This window comes from Phocoena sinus, chromosome 7 (assembly GCF_008692025.1).
Source record: "Phocoena sinus isolate mPhoSin1 chromosome 7, mPhoSin1.pri, whole genome shotgun sequence".
NCBI classification, from domain to species: domain Eukaryota; kingdom Metazoa; phylum Chordata; class Mammalia; order Artiodactyla; family Phocoenidae; genus Phocoena; species Phocoena sinus.
Genome location: NC_045769.1, coordinates 21439190 through 21451745, shown reverse-complemented (window position 1 = coordinate 21451745; position 12556 = coordinate 21439190). Strand labels below are relative to the sequence as shown.

The 12556-nt window shown below is 41.8% G+C and overlaps 1 protein-coding gene across 5 annotated transcripts in view; it reads left to right on the top strand.

Moving 5' to 3' along the window:
* XRCC5 (X-ray repair cross complementing 5) overlaps window positions 1–12556 on the top strand; it is a 99462-nt gene that overhangs the window by 46541 nt on the left and 40365 nt on the right. For 2 of the 5 annotated variants that reach the window (XM_032637361.1, XM_032637357.1), the window contains 3 exons: window positions 1144–1340; window positions 9138–9231; window positions 10746–10815. In XM_032637361.1, the coding sequence (XP_032493252.1) occupies window positions 1144–1340; window positions 9138–9231; window positions 10746–10815 (361 nt within the window). Of the gene's footprint in view, window positions 1–1143; window positions 1341–5111; window positions 5151–7914; window positions 7969–9137; window positions 9232–10745; window positions 10816–12556 lie in introns of all 5 variants that reach the window. The other 3 variants (XM_032637358.1, XM_032637359.1, XM_032637360.1) reach the window with 3 other exon arrangements.

The following is a 12556-nucleotide window of genomic DNA, read 5'->3' as shown; positions in this document are numbered from 1 at the left end:
AATTTAGCAAAGAACAGAATGATTTTTTAAAAGGCCAGCTCTGTTGAGATGTAAGGGAAGGCAGAAGAGGCTGAGGGAGCATTAAGCACAGGACCCAAAGTCTGGAGTGAGCTGGCATGTGCATGAAGCAGAAGGAAACCAGTCTAACAGGGCGGCTGGGGTGAGCAAGGAGGAGGGAGGCATGCAGGGGCTGTGTTAGGGTTGACTTTAGGATATGGAAAGGAACTTGTTTTAAGATGACTTGAGCTACAGTAGAGCCGTGAAAATGGATGCAGGGAGACCAGTTAGGAGGGGATTGTGGTAGCCCACATGAGAGGTGATGGTGCCTGGACAAGAGTGGTATAGTGGAGATGGACGGAAGTGAGTAGATGGGTGGAGAATAGCCCAAGCTTGGCACTCGGGGGAGTTTTGGGACAGACCAGTAGTCTCATCTCTTCCACAGTGTTCATCCTGGGACTCACAGACCATGGGCACCTCCCCTTTAGCACCTGATTCATCCACCTTAGGTTGTCTTCTAAGGTTGTGCAAGAGAGAAAGCACAGCATGCTGAAGGGAGGTTAAAGGATTATAACCAAAAAGTTATCATCTGGGTTTCCCTGGTGGCGCAGTGGTTGAGAGTACGCCTGCCGATGCAGGGGACGTGGGTTCGTGCCCCGGTCCGGGAAGATCCCACATGCCGCGGAGCGGCTGGACCCGTGAGCCATGGCCGCTGAGCCTGCGCTTCCGGAGCCTGTGCTCCACAATGGGAGAGGCCACAACGGTGAGAGGCCCGCGTACCGCAAAAAAAAAAAAGTTATCATCGCAGATTGTCAGAGGCTTTTGGAATTGCATCTCAGGGAACCTCGTATATCCTCCAAGTAGTCAGAGCAGTGGCCTCTTTTTATGAGATGAGGCTCCTTTCCAGGATGGCTTCAGCTGACTGTGCTGCTAGGCTTAGATCTGTTTTACAGTTGCTTTTAGACGTTACCAACGTCCTGCTAACCAAGGCGGTTCTGGATCCACCCTCTTTACTGTCTTTTACACATGGTAGGAATCCCATAACCCTCCCAAATTAAAGAATGAGGATCCCTGATCAGAAGAGTGTAATGAAGCTGTGTGTGATGTCTACATCTGCATTTTGAAATCCTTATGCCTTTTCCACAGTGTCTGCTGCACAGAGCTTTACATCCCCAGGAGCCTCTGCCCCCAATTCAGCAACACATTTTGAATATGCTGGATCCCCCCACTGAGGTGACAGCTAAATGTCAGGTTCCTGTCTCTAAAATAAAGACCCTTTTCCCTCTGACTGAAGTCCTCAAGAAAAAGGACCAAGTGACTGCTCAGGACATTTTCCCAGATAAGTGAGTACTCGATGGAGCTGTGTGTGATGCTGGAACACAAAGATTGGTTGTGGTCTTAGAGGGGCTGTGGCATTAAGGGTTGCAACCTGGGTTTGTGGAATCACAAAGGTGGGAGGAAGAAACCTTTTGCTATTTGAGCCTTGCATTGGAAATCCTGGTTTCTCACATCTGTCCACTGTAGATATATTTTATCCTTGTGCACCTAGAAATTAGAGCTACCTTTGGGGTTGTTGACTTTTTGATCAGCATCAGATTCTTGATGAATTATATATATAGGAAGACAAACAATCTTTGAATATCTAAGACTGAATTTTAACATTTTTAAAGTAAAGTGCTAAGGATGAGAGGAGAGGGGTGAAAGTCGTAAGGTTTTTCGTTTTGGAGGTAAGGTGCCAGGAGAATATCGGTGAGATTTTGGGAGGGAAAATGGGAAGGAGAATGAAAAACCTGGCCCTCTGTAGTTGTGCTGTTACTGTGTTGATGTGCTTGGTTATACCATTAGTGAGGTGTAGTTTAAGGATTGTAAAATGGTTTTCATATCCTTAGATCAAGCTCTCAGGTAGCTATTAAGTGTTTTTTCCCCACATCAAGTCTGTTTAGAATTATATCAGTTTCCATTCAAAGCAGAACAAAAACAAACCTTAAGAAGCTGTTCTTATCCAGAATTATTTGGGTGTATGACATTGATTTTACCAGGTTTTGGTTTTATTATTGGTGACTTTTCTCCCCAAATCAAAACGATTTACTCATTTCTTTAGGTTGCATTCCAAGATCCAGTTTTAGATCACAATTTTTTTCCTTTTTCTTTGAGTTCCTTCCTACGGCTGTGTCTGTATTGACAAAGTAAAGCTTGTATTTGTAAATACCCCATTGGACCAGTATTGAGTAATTTCCAGAAACCTTCACTTTACAGGGTTCTGTAAATTGTTAATTTAGTGAATTATCTGCCAAGTTGAAAAGACAGGTTTGCATTTTCGGTGGCTTTTTAGAGGTTAATACCCCAAACTTTCTCAGAATTGGGGGAAAAAGAAAAAAAAAACAATCGTGGGATTGAAAGATTCTCTCATGTACATTTCTAACACATCCTGGAGGCTTTTATGTTTCTTTTTAGTCTGTCACCGCTTCTTCTACATAGGAAGACTGTCACTAAAAATTCTGCTTTCCTCATCTACCTAGATCCCTCTGGATTCGTATCTTAGAGAACAGTTCAGTAAAATTCTGAGTCCTTTTCTTCCCATGACAGCCTTGCCTTAGTCTCTTCTGCAGTCATATGGCTGTTCCCTCTCTGTGTATTAAAGCTCCAGTTCATGATCTTGATTACCTTCTGGTATTGTGGGAAAGAAGTGGGCCATTTTCTCCTCCTCCTGTTGATTAAACTGTAAATTAGCTGGTTAAAAAAAAACATACCAGCTAGACCCAGAAGGCTGTTCTGTGATTTGATCCCTGCTGTGATTACACCTTCAGCCCTGTTCCCATCTCTCACTCTTTCAGGAAGCTTGAGCCTGCCAGGCTTCTTGTTCTCTGCCCCCATAATGGGTTTGGTTTGCCACACAGCCAAATTAGCTGTGGGGGGCCGGAGAATAATCTTGCGCACACACACCTACGCACACCCCAATTCTCTACTCTTTCTTCTCAGAAGTCTTAGTTTTTAAGAACTGCAGAAATGACACATTTAACAAATATTTATTGAGCACCTCCTATATTCAAGAATGACTCAGTCCTTCTGCAGGGTTCTTACAGCCACTCAATTTTTGTGATAAGGCTCCAATCAGCTTTACAGGTGGTCTCCCTAAGGGAAAGAAAGATTGCTAACAACCAGCTGTGTTTTTGTGTATATTCATCATCCCTGTGTCCAGGGTACATACTTCCAGTATACGGATGAGGGGCTGAGATTGGGGGGGAGGGGCAAATGTCTGTTCAGGAAGTGTCAGAGGCCAAGGAAAGACCTCTGAGCTAGGAGTCTCTAGTTTTCATTCCAGCTTTTTCACTCTTGATCTAATTTTGGTTAAATAATTTTACCTTTATGAGAGTTCCTTCATCTAAAAACAGGCTCATCGTAAGAGACATTATAACAGTAAAATCACAGATATTAAAGGACTTTAAACTATTTGGAGGGAAGGCAGTAGTCAAAACCCAGAGCAGTAATACTGTCATTATCAATAAAAACATTGACTATTTGAGAAGATCTACTATTCATGCTGAACCTGTTCAATCCCTAGTGTCGAAGTGATTTCTTCAGTTCAAGAGGGTAAAAGTACCATCTGACATTGCATTCCAAAAATGTACTGAATATTACTCTTATCACAGAAAAGCATTGCTTCCCTTAATGTTGCTGAACAACACCCTTGAAATGAAAGCATCATCTCTTGGACAGAACTTACATGAGAATAGGGACATCTGAGGTCTGATCCTGCCTATGGAACTAATATGTGATCTTGATTTCTTTTTATCTCTATATGCAAATAGTGTAAAGTTTTCTACTTTTTTCAAGTCCCCTAAGACCCCAGTCCCTACTTACTGTCAGAGACCAACCTCACCTGGTTTTACTGGCTAAGACTTCAGACTCCAGGGTCAAGACAGTGTGAGTTGGTCCCCTTGCTCTGCAGTGTGACCTTACTTGCGAGTTGCTTATCCTCCCTAAGCCTCAGTTTCCTCATGGGTAAATAGGGATAATAGGAATATCTGTCTCATAGAGTTGTCATGCAGGTTAGTTGAGTAATATATGCTGTTCACTGTTGTCACCCTAGAATGGGCACAGTGCCAAACACATAGTAAGAATATAGTGTTTGTGAAGAGATGATTTACAAGATCCTAGTCCTGTCCCTAGCACATTTTCACCAACTACGGCAGTAGCGACGATCATGCTGGTGACTTCACAGAGGAAACAGAGGCCAGTAGATGGGAATGTCTCAGTTTTCTGGCCCATCTTACCTAAAAACATACCTGTATTGTATCTGCCTTTACTTCCTTTTTTCCTGCCTCAGTGGAAGAGGGTACCTCATCCTGTCCCAAGTTAATCCTTTCACCTATGTCCTGGGATGCTATATCTGTCCCATCTGGTACCTCAGTCCACTGATAATTTCTTCCTTCCTTCTGTATCTTCAGCTTCTCCCTGTGTACCAGCTCCTTTCCCTCCACACATTAACATTTTATTTCTTTCCTCTAAAAGAAAATGAAGTAACCCCCTCAGTTTCCTCTCTCTAATTACTCCCTGTTATCATCATCTTTCCTTCCATAGCCAGGCTTATTAGCAGAAGAGCCTATACTGCTTCTTTTCCTAGCACTCACTGGCTCAGCCTTCTGCCTGCACCACTGCCCTGAAACTGGTCTTCTAAAAGACACTAACTGTTGGATTTACTTAAGCATGGCAGTCCTTTTCTTTCTTTCTTCATTTTTTTTTTTTTTGCGGTATGCGGGCCTCTCACTGTTGCGGCCTCTCCCATTGCGGAGCGCAGGCTCAGCGGCCATGGCTCACGGGCCCAGCCGCTCCATGGCATGTGGGATCTTCCCGGACCGGGGCACGAACCCGTGTCCCCTGCATCGGCAGGCGGACTCTCAACCACTGCGCCACCAGGGAAGCCCCCTTTTCTTTCTTGACCTCTTTGTGGCACATGACATTGTCAGTTATCCATTCCCTCTTGAAACTCATATGTCTTCCTTAACTTCAGATTCTCCACATTTTCCTCTCTAAACCTTTGACAGGCTCCCTCTCAGATTCCTCTGGGGGCTGCTTTTCTTTCCCCACCAACCTTAAATGTTGATGTTTTGTAGGACTCCTCCTCTGAAAGAGCTGACATTTATTGGACACAGGTATGTATTATCTCTTTGCATCCTTTTGGCCATCTTATGAAGTAGATTCTTTTATTCACTTCATCTTAAAGCTGAGGACACTGAGGCTTAGAGGAGGTAAGAAACTTCCTCAGGATCACAGCTGGTTAAGCGATGGAGATGGATTTAAACGCAGGCAGTTTGACCCCAGAGCTTACCCTGTCAACGATTATGCCAGGCTGCACATCCTAAGACCTTTATTATCAATAATTCACATATGGGTCTCCAAAAATAACTAAAAATCTTGTCTATCCTAATATACTTCCATCTTATCCACTGGATCTTAAGTGTCTACAGATAACTCAAGGTCAGTATATCCAGAAGTGACTTCATCACCTTCTTTCTCTTTCCACACTCCTTTCAACTCCCTCTTCATGCTGTGATTCTCTGTTTCAGTGAATGACACCTAATTTCCAGGGAGTCATCCCTTTTCTTCACTCCCCACACGTAACTGGCTTACCAAGTTGTATTAGGTTTACCTCAAGTTCACTCCTTTTGCTTCAGGTTAGTACAGTGGCTAAGAGCATTGATTTGGATCAAAACCCAAGTATTTCTTTTTAATAGTGGTTAAAATTGGCAAGTTGCTCTGTGCCAAGTTGTGATAACAAATACCTGCCTTTTAGGAGGCTGTTTAGGAGAGTGGTTAAAAGTCCAGTTGGCTGTGGACCCTTTACTGTGTGCTTTAGACAAGGTCAGGCCCTTTTGAGCCTTGGTTTGCTTAATTGTAAAGGGACAATAACAATAGCTGACTCGTGTGCTTGGCTTCGTGACTGATGGTGAGTTAGTTCTTACTAGCATCGCCCACTGCCGTTGCTTTTATGTAGGTTTCATTTTAGCCTGCTTTACTGAGATAACCCCTTGACTGATTCCCCTAATTCCAGTCTTAGCCCCTTCCCATCCATTCTGCATTCTTCTATCTGAGTGATTTTTTAAAAAACAAATCTGATCACATCACTCCCTTCCTTAAAATCCTTTAATGCAGTGATTCTTAATCTGTGTGTGTTTGTGTATGATGGACCCTTTGGATAATCTGATAAAAACTGTGAACCCTCTCCCCAGGAAAATGCCCTAACATAGTAAATTTTGCATGTAGTTTTAGGTGGTTCACAAATTCCTTGATGTCATCCTTGGATGCCTGATTAAAAATCTTTGCTTTCATGGCTTTCCATTACCTTCAGCTTAAGACCAAATTCTGTTACACAAATGAGAAAACCCAGATAAACAGAAGGAAGAGAAATGTCTGTCCAGCTACCTGGAGAACCACTTTCTTTCCTCACAGTTTGTGTCTACAGTTTAGATATTTTCTATCATCATCTCTCACTACTTCCCAGCTTGCACTTCATGCCCCAGCCCAACACAGCTACCTGCTATCCTCTCAAAGGGATATGCTGCTTACCACAATATTTTGTTAATTGCCTGTTTATATATTTATCTTTTTTATTTGGCTGAACTTCTTGAAGGTGATGATTATTAACTTTTATATATTTAGAATCTAGAGCCTAATTTAGGGGTCCACACATAGTAAGTATTAGGTAAATGTGTGGCTAAATAAATGAATTACAAGATTTATACTCGGGCTTCCCTGGTGGCACAGTGGTTGAGAGTCCGCCTGCCGATGCAGGGGACGCGGGTTCGTGCCCCGGTCCGGGAAGATCCCACATGCCGCAGAGCGGCTGGGCCCGTGAGCCGTGGCCGCTGAGCCTGCGCGTCCGGAGCCTGTGCTCCGCACCAGGAGAGGCCACAGCAGTGGGAGGCCCGCGTACCGCAAAAAAAAAAAAAAAAAAAAAAAAAAAAAAAAAGATTTATACTCTTATATGAAAGAAAAGGAGAAGAGAAGAAAGAACAACAGATTATCCAGGGTCCCAACATCCAAATGCAGCAACTGTTAACATTTCTGTGTCTGCTGTGACCTTGCATGGATAATGTGTACCTTCCAGAGCTCAGCTCCCTCATAGATAATTTGGGGATGAGAGTCATTGTGCTTTCCCACTTCAGATAGACATTATGAGTTTAATATATGTAAAATTCCTAATTAAATCCTGTTAAATGATTCAATCTTGAGATTATTAAACATATTAAATTTTCACTACTTTCTGCTATTTTCTGGACTTGCCTTTACCTGTGCAGTTCTGGCGAATTAGTATATATGTCTCCTTATTCTTCCTTCCCTAGAATCTTATTTGGGAGCGTTTAAGAAATTCTTCATGTGATTCAACCTTGATTTCTCTCGGAACTTAGCATAGTGCTTTGTATGTTTAATGCTTCTTAATACCACTATATAAGTTAATTTGTATTTTTGGAAGAGAATAGGTGAATAGTTGATATGGTACTTTTTGTTGTAGTGTTCTCCTGAGGAACAAACTGAAGATCAGAGAGGACAGTAACTTACTAGACTCTAAACTCTAGACATACAAAAATTAATACACAGTCAATACCTTCAAGAAGGTGTAAGATTCCAGGGCTAGCCAGTGGCAAAACTGAGACTAGAATCTGGGTCTTTTTCCTCCAAATCTTCAGCAGTACCATGTTGTCTTTCTCTTGGGAAGAACCGGCAAAGGTTAACTGAAGTGGCTGTGACTTTTTTTTTTTTAAAGAACTCAAATTCTGATAGAATTTTGTGCTGCCTCAGATTTGTGCATTTTCCCTCCATTTTTGCCACCAAGGCTTTGTGTGTTTATTTCTTATTCTCCTTGAAGGAAAGGGCTCTGAATGACTCACCCCTTATCTCTTCTTTACTTCTCAAAAGGAAGAAGGCAAGTGATGAATGGGAAAGATGTCAAGTAATAAAACTTAATTCTTGTTTGTAAGGCCGTAATGATTACTTTAGTTCTTTCATCTAGCTGTAAGAGGAGATTCATTATTGAAATATCATTGAATAAGCTAACTTAGGTCTTACTTTGCTTTATTTTTAGGATAACCTCTTCAAGCCTCACTATCTGAAAGTTGGGCTTTTGAATGAAAACATCACATTTAGAAATGGTTACTAATAGTACTCTTAGTTACTAATTTCCCTTCTCATTCAGCCATTTCTTTTTTTGTTTTTTTACATCTTTATTGGAGTATAATTGCTTTACAGTGGTGTGTTAGTTTCTGCTTTATAACAAAGTGAATCAGTTATACATATACATATGTTCCCATATCTTCAGCCATTTCTTGACAGCTGCTTTTGCCCCAGATTGATTATTTGTCTGGGAGACAGATCTTCATAATCTCTTGTGTTCAGCAGCTTAAGTGAGATTATGGACAGAGTCTTTGGATTTTTTTTCTCCTTTGCAATTGACTTGACCTCCTTTTGACTTTAGGCAGGCTGTTAAAGCCAGCTTGTTACTTGAAGCAAGATGTTTGATATACTTCCTCCGAGTCATCTTTCCCTTATCACACAGATGCTTTTGGACTGTTAGCATATTGCCCAAGACAGAATTAGGTTTATGAAGGAACAGATTAAAAGTTTTCTTTTGAAAGTGGTTTTTTTAGTTTAAGACTTCTCTAAGAGCAAGCTCTTGCATGTTTGAGGATTGTCTAGTAAGTTTTGACAGCTGTAAGTAGAAGCTTATAAAGCTCTCACATACACAAAGGTCATCTATGTACGTGGAAAGCTAATAGCTATCAATTCTCAGGCAGAAACTAGCAAATAATAACTGAAGGGTAAATGGGTTTCATACTGAAATGCTAAGTTTCCATTACCTATGCTTGCAGTTTCATCTTTTGAAAGGGCTTTGTGATGCAGCTGCTAATTCTGATTTCCCTACTGCTGGAAACAAAGCCAGGGCTGCTCCAGTCAGGCCGTCAGGGGTCCAGAGGGTGGGAAAGGGAGCCAGCCGTTTGTAAAGGAGGACTAAGTGCAGCTGCTTATTTTTGAGTCTTGAAAAATAAATTTATACTTTTCACATTAGCAATTCTGGGTTTTGTATTGTTTGTTCAGATTTAAGGGGAGAGAAAAAAAAAACCAAACATTTATTTCTTTTCCAGCCATGAAGAGGGACCCATCTCTAAAAAACTGAAGACTGAGGGAGATGAAGCCCACTTTAGTATTTCCAGCCTGGCTGAAGGCAGTGTCACCCGTGTAAGCAGAACTTGTCGGGTGTGCTCCCCTCTTTCAGGAAGGTTGGGGCTTGGGGAGATTGCATCAATTTTTGTTAGTCTTTTTTTTTTTTTTTTTTTGTTAGTCTTTTAACGTAGCACTTTCCTTGGTCCTTTCAACATATAAGCCATATATGTCCATCCCACACTTTTTCCTTTCTTCTTTTAATTATTGTCAGTGAATTACCTATAGAATTATTTATATTGATGTATAGTACATAGAGCACTATATAGTATATACAGCGTGAAACATCACTTTCGTAGAGTTTTTTTGGTAACTTCATTTTGCAGCTTTCTGTTTAGTCGCAATGGTAGGATAAGTGGGGGGGGGGGCGGTTAATGATACGAGTCTTAATCTCCAAGTATGTAAGCTTTAAGAGTATAATTCTCTTTTTTCTAATATACAACTTCATAACAGTTTTCACTAGTTTAGGATTTCCCCAAACCAGGTATCCTTTGACACTTGAGATCTTCTTTATTTAATGGAATGGTTTTTGGAACTTGAACGTATTGCCTTGTTTTTAAGTGGCATTATTTTGAATCAGTGGATCTTAAAAATTGTCCCTTACTACTAGCCAAATATACTAGGAAGGATAGCTAGCCCTAGGGCATACCTTTTCCCCACCTGAAAAAGTAATGCTCTCAGAAAAACAATGTCTGAAAAATGATTTGGATTTTATTTCAATGTCTTATAGTAAAGGAAAAAGCATCATGACCTTATTTATTCCGGGAGCTTTTCTGACTGCTCTATACCAGAGTGGACTGGAAACTTTCGTACATTTTGTACCAACATTTCCCAGCCATTGTAGAATCCCATTGTCTTCTCCCCCTCGAGCCGAACTTAAGCCCTATTAAGGTTGGGATCGGAAGGTAAAAGACATAGGTATGGTCAGAAAGTGCTGTATAGTGTGGCAGAGATTTTCTTCTTTGAAACTTTCCCACCTAGCACTGATTTGCTTTTACTCTGGGGGACATGTTTAGTTTGGGCATGTTTGAATAGTCTACCAAAACTTCAATGCCAAAGGGTCAGCAGCAGCCCCCAGGAAGGACAGTTCAGTGAATTAAGCATCAGGCTATTATTTCTCGTGTCATCTTAGTGGAACAAAGGTATTCTGAACTGACCTTGCACTGCAGAATCCTCCCGTTCCTAATTGGTTGGGTGTCAGGATGGACAGGCAGTCTGCCACATAAAGCCTTCAAACTGGGCCGCCTGGTGCCTTGGGTGCCTTGGGTCATACTTCTGACCCCTCCGGAAAGAAGTCAGTTTGCATGAGGAGAGGTAAGTGAAAATACGGACAGAGGACAGCCCTTTGACCACAGGAATCCACTAGCTTTTAACAGATCCGTAGAAATGAAAATGAACAGAAAAGGGCCTTCACTTTGTCTTTGCCTCTATTTTATGAGAACACACTTATTACATTAAGCTGTCTCGTCTTGCCTGGGTGCTGCCAAAAAGAGAAGTGACCTGCAGTTTCATTGTCTGTGGGTGTGTTCTAGGTTGGAAGTGTGAATCCTGCTGAAAACTTCCGTGTTCTAGTGAGGCAGAAGAAGACCAGCTTTGAGGAAGGTAAGAGATGTGCCATAGGCTTTGCAGTGAAGGAAAAGTGGTTAATTAGGTTAACTGATTTAAGTCTAGACTAGTAAGTGTCACCTTTGGTCATAATGCCTTATATAGCAGTTTTCTTTCCTGGCGGATCTTTGTGACTGCCCCTTGTTAGTAAGCTCACCGAGATAACATCACGAGCACAGGAGGGTAAACTCAGCACAGGTCTGCTAAACAGAGACAAGCTAATTTGTAGGTCTCCCTGTTAAGAAAACTGGGGGCCAGAATCTTGGAGCTTTAAGTTCCACTTCAGTGAAATCCTTTGGGAATAAAACATTTTTGTGTCATATCTTCCTATTTTCTGAGACATATAATTTTTGTTCTCTCCTAAGAGTTTCAGCCCCTTGACAGTAATCTCGGAAAGACCTTACTGCTGCCCTTAGATTTGATCCTTCTGAAATTGACCCTGTCCTCACATTTTTCTTTTCAGATATAACCTAGAATTCCATTTAGGCTTGAGCTGATATTAAAACAGCTTTGAGGGATGGATAGAGGGTCTCAGACTGACATTCATTCACTTGATTGCATTCAGGTTCCTGTTCATTCACCTTTAATGAATGGCAGCTGGCAATTGTAATCCTGCAGGTTTGTGTGTAACAGTATTGCATTCATTATTGCTACCCAGGGTCAGGACTGCGAGCTGCCTTCTCTGAGTGTTTATGTTCATGTGTGCACAGAACCTTCTCTTCCAACTTCTTGGCATTTTGGGGGAAATGAGTCCTAAATGCCTAGAAACACTACAGCTTTTTAATCATCTATAGTACCTAGCGTAGGTCTAGGGGCCTTACCGCTTAGAGTGTGAGAATCCTAGCAAGATGCCTAGACTTCCTGTGCTGTTGCCCAAAGGCAGTTATAACCAGCTGAGAGCATATAATCTGCCAGGCCAAATCTTGTTGGTGGGAACACAGAGGCCAAGCCCATGAGAATTTCCTGAGGAAGACCAGCTCCATCCTCATGGTAATCTGCATTCTTTTAAGTGGGGTGTGTACGTTTTGTGTTCTGAGAATGGGGAAGAGCTTTTTGCCCTGTTAAAGACTGAAGTATAGAAGAAAACCTTGAGTTTTAACATAAAACAAAACTACATCTAAATAGAAAGAGGAAATCTAAAATTAAAGTGACAGCTTCCAGAAGGATTGGGGGAAACAGTACTTCAGAATTTCTCTCCTTCTAAAACTGGGTTACTCAAAGGAGGCTTTCACAGCATTGAACCTGTCTTGTCTCTTAGGCTGCATATTGTGACTGTGTGTTTGGAAGGGGGCAGAAACACCGCTGTGACAAGTCAACAGACTCGGTCATCTATCATGGTTGTTGTGTTTTTGAAGACAGATTGAGGCCTTCTTATCTTGTGATGATATGTTATGTATTACATCAGCCAAAGTCAAAGGTCGTCCCTTTGGAAGTAATTGGTCTTCCTGGTTGGTGTAGGTGTGATCTCTTCAGGGACCTAATGTAGCATCATCACCATTATAAAGGCAGCCTACTAGTTAGTTCAGGTCATTGTGCTGGCATCTACTCTTTGTCTCGGTTATTCCACATAGCGGTCCTGCAGAGTCACGTGAGCAAGTGGAGAAAATAGTAGAGCTCCAACAGCTGGTGTCAGAATTTTCTGAAAAAGAAAGTTATGTTTATTGGGATAATACTTTGATAAGTCTTTGGGGTAGAGACTGAGTCCGTGTCCCCAGGCTTGGTTGTCGGCCATTGCTGG